The sequence below is a fragment of the Hippocampus zosterae genome, chromosome 14 (genome assembly GCF_025434085.1).
Source record: "Hippocampus zosterae strain Florida chromosome 14, ASM2543408v3, whole genome shotgun sequence".
Lineage (NCBI taxonomy): Eukaryota > Metazoa > Chordata > Actinopteri > Syngnathiformes > Syngnathidae > Hippocampus > Hippocampus zosterae.
Window position 1 is genome coordinate 5293130 of NC_067464.1, and position 19139 is coordinate 5312268.

A 19139-nucleotide genomic window follows, 5' to 3' on the forward strand; every position below is an offset into this window, starting at 1 on the left:
ATCACACACACATACACACAATTTTTTTTTAATCCCTGTAGTTATATTAAGCCAATTGGCATTATGCGGTTAGCATCAATCATTAAGATCATCTAGCTAGCATCTGTCGGTAACGTGTTCATGACATCTATTTAGCATCTGCCGGTCGCTTGTGGTGGTTACCTGCAGCGATGTGATTCTGTCGTAGTGCACCGTCGTCATCTCCTTCTCCGTCAGGGCATTTCCCGTCTGGTCATTAATCTCGAAGCCCGTGTAGAACTTGAGCATGTCGAGCAACTGCGCAAGGGGAGAGAAGCACAGGTCAAGTCTTTTTCTTGGGTGCCGTTCAGGCAGAATGAACAGTGATTTTGTTAGGGTTGTGGCCTTGTACCTGACAGAAGAGGTGGCCCTCCTTCTCCCGCTGGGTGAGGCTGGAAAGGTGGCAACTGACGACCAGGTGGGAGTCATCTAGCACCGTGTTGAACCACCGCCTAGTGGGCAGCAAGGCCTAAAAAAAAAAAAGAAATAAATAAAGAAGACATTCTGGCAATAAACGCAATTACAGTGGACCCGTTACTCGACCTTCCAAAAAGTACACCTGCACATCTGTTGAGATCCAATTGAAATAAATCATGTCATCGAACATAAAAAGAAAAGACGCCTCCGTATGGTCTTGCCCGTGAGAAGTTTTTTTTTTCTTCTTGAATTTGCCATTTGAACGCTGGCGGAGGATTGTGGCAAAGTTTGACGTTTTTTCGTATGCCCGGACTATTGTGAACCGATGAGCTCTGTATTGGAGGAAACGAGGTGTTATCTTTCTTGGCAAGTGTCGTATGAAGGGAAACCTTACAGGAGGCGCACAAGCTCAACAATAGGTAAGCAGAATCCGGACTGTGATCTCAACTGGTCCGGATTTTCTTGACAGAATACTGGCAGCGACACGGCATTAAGCGAAGAAGGGAGGACTTGATTTAGTTGCCGGTGAGCACAGGAGCAGGGAACAGGGGGTTTGGTGCTGAAAGCTGTCAAAATGAGATAGTGGAGCTGCTTTGGTGGAAATAAACCAGCTCACCTTGTTGACAAAGTGGCAGCCTGAGCGAAAGGGTCACTTGGTGGCCAACAAAACAAAAAGCTCCCATAGAATATGAATCGTGAATATTTTCAAATGCATTGACAAGATAGCTTCAAAGTGACACCAAGTGCAAGTGACACCACCTCTCATTTATCCAGCAACAATCTTCTTCCCCCCTCTGCCTTCATTTCAACAGAGGAGCGAAGTATAGATTTCAGGGCGATGGAGGCTTTGTAAGAGGAGAAGGCTTGAAGGACAGGACGATCGTCTCTGGAGACAGCGGGCGGGCGGGCTGGCCAACGGCCGATGCCAGGAACGGCAAGGCCGGGGCCTGTCAGCAAGATGGAATCTATAGAGCGCTCCCGGTTGTAACGTGAGATGTGCACACACAGCAACACCTTACGGAACAATGTGTCTTTTTCCTTGGTATATACTGGGGAGTAGCAAGTGTGGATATTTAGTTTTAAGCGGCTGACTTGATGGCTCGTACTTGCGTGCATTTCACTGTTTTATCTACAGGCAGGCATACAATAATAATTGTAAATTACGGAAAGTATTGTTTTAAATAAGGGGGCCATTGTCAGTTCGGGCAGGACCGTCACATCGTGGCTCATGATGGGCCTGGCAAAAAGGCTTAATGTCGGACCCTGAGGTTAAACATGCAGACAATACGACGACACCTTTGTTATCCTCGGAGAAGAATGACCAATACTACTGCTGTACTGAGAAGCAGAGAAAGAAGCTGATCCTACAGTACAGTATTTCTGTATGCCTGTCTTACACTGACCCCAATTGGTGAAGAGCACACAGACAGAGTGAGCAGCACAATGTGAATTGCAGGAGCCAAGTGTAACAAAAAGGACAATACAAATGTCATTATTTATCCGTGTGGGGACTGGCGAGTATGTCCAATAGTGTATTTTCAACACATTTATTGGACTAAAAAAGAGAAAGATAACTATAAATTGAGATATTAACTCATTCAATACCAGCCGTTAGAGCTGCTGCTATTTTTCCGTGTTCTCAACGCCACATCGCTTCCGTACATCAACTCGCGACGTAGGATCGCATAACCGCACCCCACACCCACTCCCGTTGTGTGCGATCAAGATCTGTTCAAAGCCACTCCTGCCATTTTGTGGTCATTTAACATACTAAAATCATTCCCACAGCCTCGATATTGATCGAGGAGGTGCGCAAAGCACTTTATTCTTTTTTTTTTTAATAAAAAACATCCAAAACATATTTGTATGCTATGTCACTAAACATATTTTTACATTTTGGCATTAAACAAGTTAATAGTTCAAATGTAGGCCACCTGTACATTTGATTATGTGGACCAAAAACCAAGCATGTCAAAGCATAAAAAGTAAGAATTCACTTATTTTGGTTCAACCCCGCAAAAAATAAGGCTGTTGTGTCTTACCTCAAGGTCGATCATGAGTTCAACGAATCTCTCACAGTAATGCACCTTGTCCATGGTGATGCTCCCTACATGGGGATGGGAAGGTATGCACATGTTACGTTCATACAATGATGAAACACAGCAAAACTGAGAGACAAACAAACGTGAGAGGAAGGCACACGCAAACACGCGTGTTGACAACGCCAGCATGTGCAGCGGGTGCTGAGAGTGATGTGCCCCCTGCTGGCTTTGCGACTGTAATCTATTGTGTCAGCTCGGAATTCCACTTAAACACACAAGTGTTCTGTTTTTAGCGTTCCAGGTGGGTGGTGAGGGCGGGGAGGGGGGCCTCGGTGTCGGCCCGCATTACGATTACGTGTGGCAGTGGGGGTTCACGTTCCTTCTAGATGACCGCGAAGAGGGAGGGACTAGCATATCTGATAGAAAAGCTATTGTATTGATATTTGATCTGTGTTATTCCAAGCTGAGTGCCACCACAATGGGGGGGAATAATAATAGTTTGTTTACCTGACGCTGGAATTGACTCGAGGACCTCGTGAAACTTTTTAATGAGAGACGAGAGGAAGGTTCGCTCCTTTTTGGCTCTGAAAGAAGACAACAAACAAGAACAAAGAGGAAGTGAATCAGAGGCAAGATTTTTGTTTGCTAGCCCAAGCAAAAGGGAATTGGATTAACTGCTCGGCCGCGTCGGCGTCCATCTTGTCGAATTTCTTCTTGATGAGATTCCAGAACTTCTGCAGCTTGGGAACTTTCTTCAGCTCGTGTTGGAGCCGGGACTGGAGAAATGCGAGAAAAACACATTGAGCCTTTGGAGTGATTTCCGCATACAAAATTCAAACAATTTAGATTTCGCTAAAAACATTCTGGTCAAATATGCCTCAAAAGTCAAACACTGTTTTTTTTTTTTTTGTGGCTTCCGTAGTCAAAGCAGATCTTTGCTAATGTACACAGACGACCCGGTTGACATGACAGTGAACAAGGGGGAACAGGCCAGCATAGGAAAAACAAGCATCCAGTGGCTGGATGATAGGTGCTAACCACTAAATGGTAAGACGCATATCAATTCACTTCACTTATTGCAAAATAAAATACAGAGTCTACAATCTTACTGGTATGAGGCACATCCACATTGGCAAAGAGATGAGCTGCTGCACCTGCTCTCTTATCAAATCTACCTCCTGGGAACAAGAAAGAGGGAAAAATAGAGAGCGTAAACTATGTGCCGTCTCAATGCAACATTTTTTTTTAAGTTCCAGCACTAAAATATTCAGAAGGCTTTACAGGAGCACGTGAATAGCAAGTATGCAAGTATGGCATGTTTTCAAATGAGTCGTCTGCAGTGCTTCAATGCAGCACTGGACAATACAGTAGCAAAAAATGACGTGGCCCGGTACAATACTGCCACCTTGTGTACAAAATACAGCAGTGCAGTGACTGGTGGTGTGTAAAGTAAGATCATGATGTTTACAACTCGCTATTATAAGAATTCGTGGGCTTTTTAATATCAGATTCTCCAGATTTGCAAAAGGGTGGCAAATGTCCAGTAAATTCCTGGAAAAATCAAGCTGCAGAATTTGTGTTAATATTCTAATTTGATTTTTTAAAATATTTTTTTTTCAGTAGGGAACAGTGTACATTAATTTAATATTCACAAAAATGTAAATGCATTGCTATTCCATCACATTCAAGCATAAATAAATATACAGTATATTTTATGGATTTTTTTTTTGCGGGGGGGTCATAAGCAGAAAACAATTCAAAATAGTTAGCATTCCCCACTCACATATGACAACCTTAAATGTTCTATTTTTTTTTCACTTCACTTGAGCGCCAGCATACCCGACTGAACCTCAAAAGACAATGATGAATGTTTAAACAACGAAAAAAAAGTTATCTTTTAAAAAGCCTATGAACAAATACTCAATTTCTGTCATTGATTTGTAATGGAATATGTCTTTTTTTCAATGTTTAATAAAAAAAAATATATATATACTGTATAATTGAGTACATTCTCTTTTCATGGCATCGGTCAGCCCTTACATGTAATGTCCTGCTTGTACCAATTTGTATGTAAGACGGTACATACGAGACTATTGAAGCAGTGGTCGAGAAACTCCAGGAGCACTGTTTGTTCCTTCAGGGAGAGGCCGCCTTCGTCGCCCGCCAGCAGAGCTGCCATTACACATTTGAAGAAGAAGGAAAAATGGTGCGGCTCCTTTTTGAACACCTGAGATGAGAGTTGTTGACATTGAATATAGCAGGTAAACGCATGATCTCAAATTGTATTTCTTACCTCCCAGGCTGGTACATTTTCCCTGAACTTCTCATTGACAATGCAGCAAATAGACATGAGGAAGGCGTTACTGGACACCTCCGGAGTGTAGTTGACCCAAAGGTAGTTCTCCAGGTATTGACTGCAAGGAGATTGCATGATATTATTTTGACCTTGCAACATTGTTTTGTTTTTCATGAAAGAAAGGGATCAAAGGTTGCACCTGAACTCCAGCAACATGATTTTCCTGATGGCAAATCTGAATATGAAATGTGAAAATAAATATGTTAGTGACAAAATGTGAAACAGATGGATTGGCCATATGTTAAGTGTAAAAGTCCTTACTTGGACATGAGAATCTCTGTTTCATAAATATCAACCATCACCTACACAAAAAAGGCCATATTTGTAATTATCTCACATGATTTATGATACCCATCAAACTAAAAGCAATCAACAAAAACTCACCTTTGGGTCAAAGGGCAATTTGTTTTTTGCATGAGGGGCCCAATATTTGTTAGCCAGCTGAAACAATACAAGTCAAAACCATTAATACTCAGTTTAATGAAAAAAAGTAAATAAACAATACATCCAGAAACATCTCTTTTTTTAAACGGGCTACATTTTCTGTCCGGAGAGGGATTCGGGATATTGGGTGGGGGCTAACGAATACGTAAAAAGAAAACAAAATAGAACTTGTTACTCCGACAACCGAGAACAATTCAGATATTTGTAAAGCACAGTTTCATGTGTGTTTTCTTGAGTGACCATATTGCACATTAATTACTACTGCAGCCATGCGTGTACTGCTGAGTATTACCTGTGTGACATGTTCGGCATTAATCTGCGACACAGATGGCGCCGCAACTTTTTTAGATGGTGTTTCCTTCTCCATCTTGGCTGTCCCAGGAACTGATAGTCCAATAGATCATAAATGCGTATGTATAAAAGAAAAAAAAAGACACGTGAATGAATGAAGCGGGATTTTAAGTAGACACGGTCGGGCGCCAAAACTCACAACTAACTGAGCAATGATAATATACATTAAATGCCTTTACTATTAACTTTAGTCCAAAATCAAGACAAAATTATAAGACTAGCAGCTTTCCAGAAGAAGACGACGGCGTATTTAAAACTTTGGCTAAGCTAATGTGAACACATGAGATGATCATTTCTCAGAGTGACCGAGTCTTCGCTATCTTTTGAGTGTTATAGCGAACATAATATTGAAATTTTAACATAACAGACCTTTTCTGATTTTATTCTTTCAGTATCGATAAGGAGCAACGTTGTTTCCAGATGGTTTACGCATGTACACAACAAAACGCGTAGAACCCGACACACTTCCGGATTGAAGTCCGTCAGAAATGTATTCCGAAATGAAACAAAAACAAACGGCAACAATTTTCCGACAGATCGAGTACTGTATTCGTTCTATTTTAATATTATTTTTTAGAAATACTGTACAGTAAAATCACAACTAACTATAGTTTTGAACAAAACATATTCCCAAAAAATTAAGACCACTTTAAGATATTGTAATATAATAATAATATTAGTGGGTGCCTTGAAAGCCACACCCATTCAGAAAGACAGCGAGTCACAGCAAGTTGTCTTGGTCCTGAGATGGCTAAGCAAACCCAAGAGCAATTATTTTTTTCACATAGAGGCAGATAGGGTTTAAATTTCCCCCCTTTGGTAAATGAAATCGTCATTTAGAAACTGTATTTTATATTTTCTTGGGTAGTCTCGGTGTGATATTAAAATTGGTTTGATGAACTGAAACCTTTGTGTTTGATAAAAATGCAAAGAACACAGAAATCATTTTTCTTTTACAGGAAAAATAAAACCTACCAACTGTAAAACTACGAGCATGACTACAGCTTTTTATGTTCGTTGCTTATTTTAGGCAGCAGAGGGAGGCACACACCATCCAATGGACCCATTTGAGGGCCTCTTGATTCAATATAGCAGCAATTTTTTTAGGCTTTGAGCTGAAGACAAGGCTTTAAAAATATGTCAAGCATACATACACACAAAGCAGCCATTATAAAACAGAAATCACTCTAACATAAAAAAAACAAACAAACAAACAGACCAAAGGATGTCAGGAGGCATCTCCAGCAGTGAGGTCACTCCCTAAACTCACTTTACTGTATGTAGCTATGGGGATTGAAAGTCTCCCACGCACGCACACACACACGCACACACACACGCACACACGCACACACGCACACACACACACACACACACACACACACACACACACACACACATCATCAGCCTGGAAGGCCTGGAGGAAGCAGCACACAGTTAAGTCCATGTGCAAGGCCAAAATGACAAGGGCCGCAGGCTGGTTGGTGCTAGGCGGTACACAAAAGACAACAATGTTGGTCACACCAAAAAAAAAAAAAAAAAAGCCACGTTTTGTATGTGGAGCGGTCGCATCTTGGCAGACAACGGACGCATGAGAAAAGCAAATGTCAGCCTGTCTTTAGTCATTTTGCAAGCCAGGACACAAAGACCGTCTTGTCACGGAACATTACGTCGGCCCAGCCGCGCTCGGCATGATTACATCCTATTGGCTGTGGGAGCATCTCTTTGGAAGCAGATGGAAACAAAGGTTTACGAACGCTTCCTACAAGTGGCGGTTGATAGGAAAACACTGCCTTATGTTTATTTTGTTGTTATTTCGGGCAAGGGAAGCAACATCAAACCAGTTGTTACATAATCAAAAGCTGATTAGGCTAGTATAATGTGATTTAAGTCTGATGGGCAAGACAAATGCCTTCCCGTTGACAATTTTCCTTCCAAATAATCAACTCCATGGTCTTCATCATTTTCATTCACGGCTGTTCTTCACTTTCTTTTGTAAATCCCAAAGACAACTCAAACAACCCCAGAGACTGTTCATAGTGATTATGAAAAATAGCAGATCACAAGAATGAATGCAACAAGTCATCAACGACATTGGCGTGATTATTTTATTTTAATTAAATGTCGTTCTATAATTTCCGACAAAGAGAGAATGTCGATGATTGAATTTACTTGCATATATGATGTGATGGCTGCATCTAAAATCTATTTCGAAACAACTCCCCCCCCTTAAATAAGAAACAGGTACACACTTGATAGAACATTAGCCTGCTAGCTCATAAATAATTGCTTGTTTGTGTTGTTTCGACTTGCAATAAAGAGAAAAAAAAATCTTCAGGCTCCATTGGCTGCCTCCATTGTTCAATTTTTGAGAGCAACAATCAAAACAACGGCAGGGCGGGTTGAGGATCGATAGGTAGGCGCGATCCTGCCGCCGTCTCGGTTGCGTGCTTTGAGGAGTGAAGATGCATTTCAACTCTGGTTCATCAATATGGTTAGTGATCTTTGAGAAAAGAAATGTTCCAGGAATGTTAATAGTGTTATTTTTTTTCCTTGCGCGCCGCACACACGCTTAATTCCTTGCCTGCAGCGGTGTGAGCTGAAGTCCCTCTCCTATTAACCAGGCTGCCTTAGAATCAATGGAAAACATAAAGAGGCTTAATCTTTTCGGGTGCCTGCTGCTGATTGCCTATTACAAAATAATAACACACCTCCAGTCCTGTGGAGAGCGAGAGGGAGAAGACAGTCGCATTAAAAGACTCGCACTGAAATAACACACAGCAGCTCTGTTGCTTTCCTACGACTGCGGCGGTGTTGTTGTCAGCTCGCGTGTTACCTGAAAACAAAGGGAGATTAGAAGATGCTTTGTTGGAGCCTTTCTTTTGTCTTCACAGACGACAAGAGTTACGGCGGGGTTTTGCAAAAACTTGCACGCTGAGATCTGCTTTCAAATGTGTGTGTCATGTCAACAAACGGCTGACAAACACCACGTTTTTCCACAATTGGAAAGTGAATTTGAAGCTTGTCCTGATTTGGCAGTGGTTGCTAAGCTACACAGCAGGTAAGTAGCCTGGTGTCACAGGCTACTTCGCAACGAACTGAAAAGCGATCGGATCCCAAAAATGTAGACGCCAAACAAAACTCTGTAGCAAAAATATTTATTCACAAAAAAACGCACCGACAACGTATCAATAGAAATGGCTGGTCAACAATAACCAGGAAAAACAATACATGAAGAAAAAGGAAACAATTCATCCGAAAATACCAAACGAGTTCAATTAACACGGAAAAAAAAAAAAAAAACTAAGGGAACGAATATGACGAGTTCCAGTGCGAGAGGTCTAGAAAACAAACACTTGAGCAAGAGCAGCAACAAGGTCCAATAATCCGACAAGCAGGAGGCTCGCTAATTCTCATTCTGCTTCTACGAGCTGAGCCAGCAGGACAGGTGGAGGATGTTGGAATCAGGCAAGTCCAGGACTGGCACCGGGGCCACAGACGGACTGGAGTCTCTGAGGAGATTTTTCAAAGCATCTTCCAGTCCTGGTGGAGGAAGGAGGGTGACATTAGGGCAGCAGTCCCAATGGGGCGACACTGAACCTTGTGACCGGGAGCTATTTGTAAATTATTGATATTCTTAAACTCCCTTTATATTCATTGCAATGTCGACACATGTTAGAAAGGATTGAATTACACATGCAGACCAGTCAACGTGTGTGAACAGGAGGGGGGTTCTGTCATTATTGGATACATTTATTGTCTTTAGTGTGTGTGTGGGGCGGCCTGGTAGTCCAGTGGTTAGCACGTCGGGTTCACAGTGCAGAGGTACCGGGTTCAATTCCAGCTCCGGCCTCCCTGTGTGGAGTTTGCATGTTCTCCCCGGGCCTGCGTGGGTTTTCTCCGGGTGCTCCGGTTTCCTCCCACATTCCAAAAATATGCATGGCAGGCTGATTGAACACTCTAAATTGTCCCTAGGTGTGAGTGTGAGCGTGGATGGTTGTTTGTCTCTGTGTGCCCTGCGATTGGCTGGCAACCGATTCAGGGTGTCCCCCGCCTACTGCCCGGAGACAGCTGGGATAGGCTCCAGCACCCCCCGCGACCCTAGTGAGGATCAAGCGGTTAGGAAGATGAATGAATGAATGAGTGTGTGTGTGTGTGTGTGTGTGTGTGGCCGGACTACAGATGGAAATCAGACATGTGAGAAATCCAAATGTCTTGATGACAGCCTGTCTATGGGCGGTCCGCCGGGATCACCGTCCGGTCCCGATCTGTAACGCTAATTGGCCACAAGTGTGTTTGTCTCACGGTTGGCTCATTCCTTTCAAAAGGATAACACACACCAGGTATTGTAACTAGGAAAAGGCCACTTTGCGAAATGTCGATGACCGCAGAAGACAGCGAGCAAGTCTCGGTCCTCACGAGACCAAAGAAATCCGGTCTATATTACGCCAATCCGAAAGGCTTTTCGCCAGTTCCCATTCAGCTGTAGATTCGATTTTTAAACTCATTTATAAAAAGCACAAAGACCCTACCTACATTTGAATTCATCAGAGAGAACGGAATGGGCTGAGCGATCGGTTCCTAAATTCCGAGGATGATCAGTTGAACCATTTTCTGCTATATTGAGAAATACATATTCCACTTTATCGGTTCATGGGACTTTTATGGCACAGTCTTGCAAATTCGGCCATTGTGATGCAAGCCGAACGCCGTATGTCATGTTCGCTCTGGGACGAGCCATCCGAAAGGAGAGCGTGAGCATTTCTTGATATATTGAGGCTGCGGCGCAACTGGAGGATTACCATGATTAATAGCCGATACCTTCGGGGCTCATTGGGCTTTTAAAGGAGTGGCCGAAGCCCGCGGCCGTGTGAGTTTTTTAGTTGTGCTACGCTGCCTCCCAAATGGATCAAATTAGTCAAATGAACTGGCGATTATAGCAAGTGTTGGCCAATGAACATTGTTCATTTAGTAGAGGATGAGTAAAGATGCTGAGGGGCACGTAAAGACCTCTTTACCGTTCATTTTTATGCCTTCTACTTCCTGAGGTGACAAAAGTATTTACAGTCTGCGTTTAAGGATAAACGCAGATACTCGTTTTAGTATTATTTCATTGAATGGCCTCACGGTGTAGAGTTGCAGCATTCGAGTCCAGCTCTGGCCTTCCTGTGTGGAGTTTGCTAGTATTCCCTCTCCCCTGTGCCTGCATGGGTTTTCTGCGGGTACGTAAAAGTTAAACAGGGGGTTCTCGTCTTTGAGACAGAGGTGGGGAGGCTTTGGATCGTAAGTAACAAGTTGAGACAAGATGTTTAAAGGTTTCATTCGAAGCATATGCCACGTCTATCAGCTGTGAATCCTCACGCAAATAATGAAAAGAGGGAAGGGGGTTGGTGGGGGGGGGGGGGGGGGGTTACATTTTATGTCGTCTGGGCTCTGACAGCTGCACATCGCGACACTGCGAGCGCTGACGCCGGAGGTGTTACTTTTTCACCCTTTTGACTTTTCGGATTCAACGGGCCCAATGAGAGTGGGCTGTGACCCATAAAGATGCCCATGGGTGGGTTTTGAGGGGGTGGGAGAGTACGAAGGGGGCGGGGGCTTCGCTGCGTGTGCGTGCCAGCCAATTCCAGCTCCTCCATGATGAGTCAGGGTCTGTGTTTGCAGGGGAAGCGGCATCATCAGAGTGTTGACTTTGCTCCAGTTAACCAGCTAATGCGGTTATTCGTTTTCACGTGCTTCCAAAAGTATTGGAACGAGCAGTCCAGTTTTGTTATTATTATTGTTATTGAATATCAGACAAGTTTCGAGTTATTTCTATCTGCACCGGATACACAACTTAGTTCATTCATTCATTCATTCATTCATCTTCCGAGCCACTTGATCCTCACTAGGGTTGTGGGGGTGCTGGAGCCTATCCCAGCCGTCTTCGGGCAGTCGGCGGGGGACACCCTGAATCGGTTGCCAGCCAATCACAGGGCACACAGAAACGAACAACCATCCACGCTCACACTCACACCTAGGGACAATTTGGAGTGTTCAATCAAGCCTGCCATGCATATTTTTGGAATGTGGGAGGAAACCGGAGCACCCGGAGAAAACCCACGCAGACCCGGGGAGAACATGCAAACTCCACACAGGGATGCCGGAGCTGGAATCGAACCCGGTACCTCTGCACTGTGAAGCCGACGTGCTAACCACTGGACTACCGGGCTGCCCCAACTTAGTTCAACTAATTTATATTAAAATCACAATATTGAGGAAAATATCTTTCTCAAAATTGTTCAGCTCTAGCGACCACGTCAGTGTCTACTGTAACACTAAGGGTCTTTGCAAAAAATGTAATCACCACGTTAAAATAAGAGGGTCACTCGGCGCTGCTGTTTTGGTTAGCATCAGACCTCAACGGACAATTCTGGACAAAGCAGACAAAATTGCGGGCCGACCACATCGGTCTCCAGGTCATTCACATGCACAAACTCTTTATAACGTAGTCTCTTAACTACGGCAAAGAGAAATCAAAGTAATCTCCGCTTCAAATTAATTTCTACTACTTCTCACGTGTCGCATCATGGATAAATATGACCTTATTAGCATACGTTAATTCGGGTGTGCACAAACCTTCTGTGATTTGTTTCGCCAGCGCGTGGTGGCACTTGTAGAAAACCCGGGCACACAGCGGGACCAGCTCAGCCTGCGTCTTCTTGAGGGCTTTCTCAAACGTAGCGCAGATTGCATCCGTGACCTTCCGCACGTCCTCGATGACCACAGGGTGGACCTCGGTTAGGTTTAGGGACAGCGAGGCGGAGCTTCGGTCACCAGATGTTAGGGTGTGGCACTCAATGCGGCAGTGCTGCAGTGCTGTGGTCATGTGACAGGAAGTCCTTTGGCTGGGCTCATCCTGGACGGCTGTGACGTGGAGCTCGACGGCGGCGCCTTTGGGTAAAGCCGGCACGACCACCACCACCAATGGAGGGGCTTTGTTGTCAGGCCCCATAAGCAACTCCTGCAATGTACACAAATGGGGTGTAAATTGTTCAATGATGCACAATGCCATTGAAAAAAAAAAACTAAACAACATACATCCAAAATGATATTTTTTTTTTTCCAGCAGGAGTCATAATTTGTTCCAAGGCCTAGTTGTACAAACACATTTGACAATTTAACATTAAATATAAAAGAGTAGGACGGCCCGGTAGTCCAGTGGTTAGCACGTCGGCTTCACAGTGCAGAGGTACCGGGTTCGATTCCAGCTCCTCCCTGTGTGGAGTTTGCATGTTCTCTCCGGGCCTGCGTGGGTTTTCTCCGGGTGCTCCGGTTTCCTCCCACATTCCAAAAACATGCGTGGCAGGCTGATTGAACACTCTAAATTGTCCCTCGGTGTGAGTGCGAGTGCGAATGGTTGTTCGTTTCTGTGTGCCCTGCGATTGGCTGGCAACCGATTCAGGGTGTCCCCCGCCTACGGCCCGAAGACAGCTGGGATAGTGACCCTAGTGAGGATCAAGCGGCTCGGAAGATGAATGAATGAATGAATAAAAGAGTAGAGCAAATAATAACAAAAAGATGGCATTAGCATTGCTAATGCTAATTTCCAAGATCAACCGATCAAAAGGGATTCCATGTCCATATTCATTAGCGAAACGATTTCTTATCCGATTGTTTTTTTCTCACAAAAACCTGACTCTTTAGCCAATGCGGTTGTTTGTCACATGAGCGTAAACAAGACCACACACAGATATCAAACTGGACCACACGCAGACGGACCAAGCGTCCCCTCTTTACGTGACAGCTGTGACAGGCCTTCCATTACCCGCAGATTGTGAGGTGACCCCGGGTAATGATAGTGTGCAAACAACTGCCGGCAGATCCATCAAGCTTTCAGCCACCATAAACAAAATGCTAACATGACAGGTCCTACTCGTGTCAACTTTTCACCTCATCGCCAGGATCACTCCGTGGCCACACTTTAAAAAAAAAAAAATCTCTTTTGTACCCCAACGGAGCGGCGGCCATTAGCCCAAACTAAAAGTATTTGGTACGGCACCCTCTAATAATACTTGCGCTGTCATCATCCGCTAATGGGACAAAAATGAGTGTTTTATATAAGCGCCATTTCAGCCAAAGTCGATGGGGTGAAAACACTTAACCCCCTTTTCAATTTGCTGGATCAATTTTCACCCACTTACACGGCACTCTGTAAGTGCGGAATAATAACAGGTTACTCTCGTTTTTTTTACTTGGATGCCCACTTGACACACACACACACGCACACGCGCACCCACACACACACAAAGAAATAATCGAAAAGAGCAGCAGAAACTATTTGTCCTCACTTGGTCACCTTCAGAAACAACTTTCCTAAATGAATCGCAAATCTATGAAATATGAGAACCAAACGGGGGAAAAAAAGTTAAAGGTCCTAATATTACAAAAAATCAAGGGGTACATTTTCAATATTCAAATCGTAATGCAGTGGTGCCTAGACGTACAAGTTGAAGTCGTCGTCGCTTGTGTCGAAATGATTTTGCTCGTTGTATCTAAAATTATGGTCCAAAATGAAAATCGGCGATTCAGTGAATCTGTAATAATCGAGCCGTAACGAAGCAAGGGAACATTGTATTGTAACCCATACAACCTTATTCCTGAAAACGTATGACTAGAGATGGCAGAGTATTGATACCAGGTATCGGTATTGGTCTGATATAAGATAAGATAAGATAAGATAAGATATGCTTTATTTGTCCCACACTGGGGAAATTTACAGCCTCCAGCAGCAAGAATGTAGGTAAAAGAAGAAGAAAAAAAAAACAACAAACACCGTTCAATTAAGTGCAATATGAACACAAAATGGATAAATCGCAGTGCTATTTACAATTGTCTTTCACATCATTTAATTATTATTGTTGTTATTTTTATTGAGCAGCCTGACAGCAGTCGGTAGGAACGAGCGTCGGTATCTCACCTTCTTGCAGCGCGAGTGTAACAGTCTCTGGCTGAAGGAGACTTTGTTTGAAGATATTGGGTACTCATAGAGGCTATTAATACCAGCCACCGATACTTAAGGCAGAAAAATCTGACATTGAACAAGTCCACCTCGGCAGAAGTTGAAGCTATACTTTGGCAGATTGACACATCATCAACTGTGTCAGAAAGAAAGGTCGATAGTCACAACTTTGTTGTCACTGTGTTAAATTAAACGCAATAGACACTATCAAAAGTACTCTATAATACTGGGACTATTTTTGTAAATTTAAAAAAAAATACACTATTTCACAAGTATACAACTTTATTCTTATCAAATTATGATTTTAATCTCTGACCTTTTAACAGTAAAATAAATCTTTTAAAAAATTATCGTGGGGGGTAGAAACGACTTTAATCACATTATTAAATTTAATTTTATTTTTCATGATGGTTTCAATACTCGATCAATTCAAGAACAACGCGGCTCCCATGTCAAGTGACAGCACATATCCACGGCCCACGCTTTGATAAATGTTACGTTAGCACTTCTAGCTATTCCTTGTCAATCGCGATTGAACATGGAGGAGAGCAGGCGAATGAGGAGGGATGTGACAGGACTGAAGGGGTGCATTGCGGGGCGGGGGTGGGGGGGGGCGTGTGCGCGGACTCTTGCTCAGCCAGGCTTAAAGGCCACCCTGCAGGCCTCTGGGATACCCAGCCCCGGCCCGGTCCGCCAGGAGAGCGGCGCGGCGCTCCGGGACTTTGTGGTGACACGCGACTTGCTGACTTTTTAAGCTGTCGGACAAGCTCACGTCAGCCTCACGTTTGTTCTTTTATTCATGTAAAGCACAGAGTGGAAGTTGAAAGCGGTGGAAAACGCAGAAAGTTGGCATGGTGGAGCAACTTCAACTTCCACAGCAGCAAGGCCAAATGGGCAATTTGGGTATGGGACTCTCTTTTTTTAGTAAAAAATACTTTAAAAAAAAGTATGAAAGAAGCTTAATTACTAAACACTAAGACAGGGGTGCCCATTAGGTAGATCTAAGACAGGACCCAAGTAGATCCGAGGAGTGTCGAGAAGAAAAAAACAAACAACCATTTGTGTGTCTTTGTACATTCATTCATTCATTCATCTTCCGAGCCGCTTGATCCTCACTAGGGTCGCGGGGGGTGCTGGAGCCTATCCCAGCTGTCTTCGGGAAGTAGGCGGGGGACACCCTGAATCGGTTGCCAGCCAATCACAGGGCACACAGAGACGAACAACCATCCACGCCCACACTCACATCTCGGGACAATTTAGCGTGTTCAATCAGCCTGCCACGCATGTTTTTGGATTGTGGGAGGAAACCGGAGCACCCGGAGAAAACCCACACAGGCCCGGGGAGAACATGCAAACTCCACACGGGGAGGCCGGAGCTGGAATTGAACCCGGTACCTCTGCACTGTGAAGCCGACGTGCTAACCACTGGACTACCGGGCCGCCTGTTAAAGCGTTTCGTGCCAACACCCGAACTTGAATTCACCATGCGGGGCTTCCAGTCGTTTATACATTCGGCTATACATGTTAGCAATATATTTTTTGTGTTAATATACACTGCACACTAATCAGTCTCATTTTTACTAAAAAAAATATTTAAAAAATAAAATAAAGCAGCTAAATCTTAAATTTGTGTGTGTGTGTGTGCGTGCGCGCGCCGGTAAGGGTAGATTCCGTGAGGTTAGTTGATCAAAAAGTAGATCTTCGAACTTGAATTCACCATGCGGGGCTTCCAGTCGTTTATACATTCGGCTATACATGTTAGCAATATATTTTTTGTGTTAATATACACTGCACACTAATCAGTCTCATTTTTACTAAAAAAAATATTTAAAAAATAAAATAAAGCAGCTAAATCTTAAATTTGTGTGTGTGTGTGTGCGTGCGCGCGCCGGTAAGGGTAGATTCCGTGAGGTTAGTTGATCAAAAAGTAGATCTTCGATCCAAAAAGTTTGGGCACCCCTGCACTAAGATATCATGTTGTCCGGACACAGACACATTTTTTGGGGGTCAAAGCATTTTAGTCAAATGGTACATTTTTTTTACTACTTCAGGCGAATTGGACTTTCCACTGTGTCCCACAGAGTAATTTGTCCAGAATTAATTTTGGGGCGGCGGCCCGGTAGTCCAGTGGTTAGCACGTCGGCTTCACAGTGCAGAGGTACCGGGTTCGATTCCAGCTGCGGCCTCCCTGTGTGGAGTTTGCATGTTCTCCCCGGGCCTGCGTGGGTTTTCTCCGGGTGCTCCGGTTTCCTCCCACATTCCAAAAATATGCATGGCAGGCTTGATTGAACACTCCAAATTGTCCCTAGGTGTGAGTGTGAGCGTGAATGGTTGTTCGTCTCTGTGTGCCCTGCGATTGGCTGGCAACCGATTCAGGGTGTCCCCCGCCTGCTGCCCAAAGACAGCTGGGATAGGCTCCAGCACCCCCCGCGACCCTAGTGAGGATCAAGCGGTACGGAAGATGAATGAATAATTTTGGGGCCTGCTCTATCAATTTTGATATGCAGATATTGCACTTTTTATTGCACAATTTGCAAATTAATTTCTCCCCCCAGAACCTTTTCCTCTTTCCGGAAATGTGTGTGGCTATATCATGGGTCAATGACTCATGTCAATTACTTTTATTCTAGGTTTAGGATTTTTACCGAGTACACCGAAATAATTTGTTGACATATTATTATTTTCAACATATTTGACTTTTTAATACTTTACAGCTTTGATGTATGGCAGATTTCATGTCTATATTCACTTCACTCGCAGGGCGTGCGGCCATCATCCCTGCCGCGCTGCACTTAAGAAGTGTGACCCACCTCTCTCTTCATGTTTGTTTTCCTTCTCCCCGCTAACCGCTGTTCCGGGCACACCACAGAAAGAGAGGCGTGAAAGCCGAACGGTAAACACGGTAATAAGGAAGCGGTGTAAAAGGCAGCCGAGCAGCAGGGAGCTGATGGAACCGCGCCGCTTATCCAGTTCCCCTACATTTCCTGCTCAGCGGGACGCCGTCGGCACCGAGCCCTCGCTGTCGTGCCGCTTGTCAGTCTGCCATTGCGTTGCCTTACCGCTAGCCTTCCGTGAGCCAGGATGTTTGCGGGGAACACACGTGAGGCCTTGTAGCCGTTTACAGCAGGCCAATGGTCGGCAGCCGTGTGAATATTTTTGACAAAATCATCAAGTGCCATTAAAGAGCAAGTAAACGCATCTAGATCATAAGCGGGAAAGCGCTGAAGTTGTCACATTTGTACGTGTACAATTTGAACCAACATTTCACCAAACTTTGGATCGAAACTTAATTTTCGAAGCGAAAACTCAGTCCGAGTAGAATCAAATGCAGCACCTTTTATTTTTTTTATTAGCCTTTTTTTTAATTTAACAGTGGCCTAAAAAAGGGGAATTCCTTTTTAAAATCCTCGTTCCTGTTCAAAAACGCTCAAACTTGGAGAGCTCATGCAAATTTAAAGTCCCAGCAATTCAATTATTGATCTTTATGATAAATATCAAAGAGGTGAATTCTGTATGAAACTCCTCATTCTTGTTGAAAATGAAAAAAAATTGTACACATTTAAGCACTTTGAGTTGCTGAATGGTCACTGAAATGGAAATTGTCCACATTAAAGTCCTTGATGATGACTGATAGTCTTTTTTTTAAAAAACAAAGTAGCAATTTTTGTTTAAAAAAAAAAAACACGATATTATCTGTGTAATTTCTCATTCTTTTTCCGAATTGTAAAATTTGGAGAGCTCACAGAACCTGAATGAGTCTTGCATACCTTTTTACTGGAGGTTTTTTTTGGTCTTCAAGTAGTTATAAGTTATTATGGCAATTCACTTTTCATTATTTCCGATGAGATAAAAAAAAAAAAACACTGAAAACTTGAACTGTAGACGCAGACATTTAAACTTTATGTCTCTCACGATCTGACCCAGTTTGCATTCCTAAGCGCTGACATGTTGTCAGTGCTTTACATATTTCTGATGCTATGGAGTTACAAAACGTCAAAAATCACAGCGGCTTGTGAAATCTGAATATTGAACCCTTAAAAAAAAAAGTCTAGAAATCGGCAAAAGCAGCAGGAATTACCGCATGGCTTTCCGGGAAGTGACACAAAGTTGACATCCTCTTTGCCATGGTTTTCACCCCCCCATGTCCCCCGCCCGCTCCAACTGAGCCACAAGTTGGATGTGCACTCTTGCCTCTCTCTGTGCCCCCTTGGGGCCTATTCCCACCACAAGACATATTACAGTGGGCGGAGAGAGGCTGCCAGGGAAGACACTGGCGCTCGGGTTAGACGCATGGGGTTATAAGCCGGGGCGGGGGAACGGAGGGTGGTGGCAGGAAAAGAGGGCTGGGGTAAGGGGAGCGGGGGGGGGGGGTGGATAAACTGCTCTGAGAGTTGAACCTAGATCCAAAATGGTCGGGGGGGTGCAAAGGATTAGGGAGGCTCTGAGGAAGACATCTGCCTCTGTGCCAAGCTGCACATTATCAAAGACGCCGGCGCTTCCCACATCATCAAGT

At 43.9% G+C, this 19139-nt stretch overlaps 2 protein-coding genes across 5 annotated transcripts in view; both read right to left on the reverse strand.

Moving 5' to 3' along the window:
• aqr (aquarius intron-binding spliceosomal factor) overlaps window positions 1-5659 on the reverse strand; it is a 37574-nt gene extending 31915 nt beyond the window's left edge. The window contains exons 1-12 of the mRNA XM_052085447.1: window positions 5570-5659; window positions 5218-5274; window positions 5095-5135; window positions 4973-5008; window positions 4771-4891; window positions 4564-4704; window positions 3587-3655; window positions 3153-3253; window positions 2985-3061; window positions 2478-2542; window positions 371-487; window positions 163-276 (exon numbers count right to left, since the gene is read on the reverse strand). Coding sequence (XP_051941407.1) covers window positions 163-276; window positions 371-487; window positions 2478-2542; window positions 2985-3061; window positions 3153-3253; window positions 3587-3655; window positions 4564-4704; window positions 4771-4891; window positions 4973-5008; window positions 5095-5135; window positions 5218-5274; window positions 5570-5644 — 1014 coding nt within the window. The 5' untranslated portion in view covers window positions 5645-5659. The remainder of the gene's footprint in view (window positions 1-162; window positions 277-370; window positions 488-2477; window positions 2543-2984; window positions 3062-3152; window positions 3254-3586; window positions 3656-4563; window positions 4705-4770; window positions 4892-4972; window positions 5009-5094; window positions 5136-5217; window positions 5275-5569) is intronic.
• A 3259-nt stretch (window positions 5660-8918) lies between these two features.
• dph6 (diphthamine biosynthesis 6) overlaps window positions 8919-19139 on the reverse strand; it is a 163982-nt gene continuing 153761 nt past the window's right edge. For all 4 annotated transcript variants that reach the window (XM_052085370.1, XM_052085371.1, XM_052085368.1 and 1 more), the window contains 2 exons: window positions 12244-12628; window positions 8919-9168 (listed from right to left, as the gene is read on the reverse strand). In XM_052085370.1, coding sequence (XP_051941330.1) covers window positions 9050-9168; window positions 12244-12628 — 504 coding nt within the window. In that variant the 3' untranslated portion in view covers window positions 8919-9049. The remainder of the gene's footprint in view (window positions 9169-12243; window positions 12629-19139) is intronic.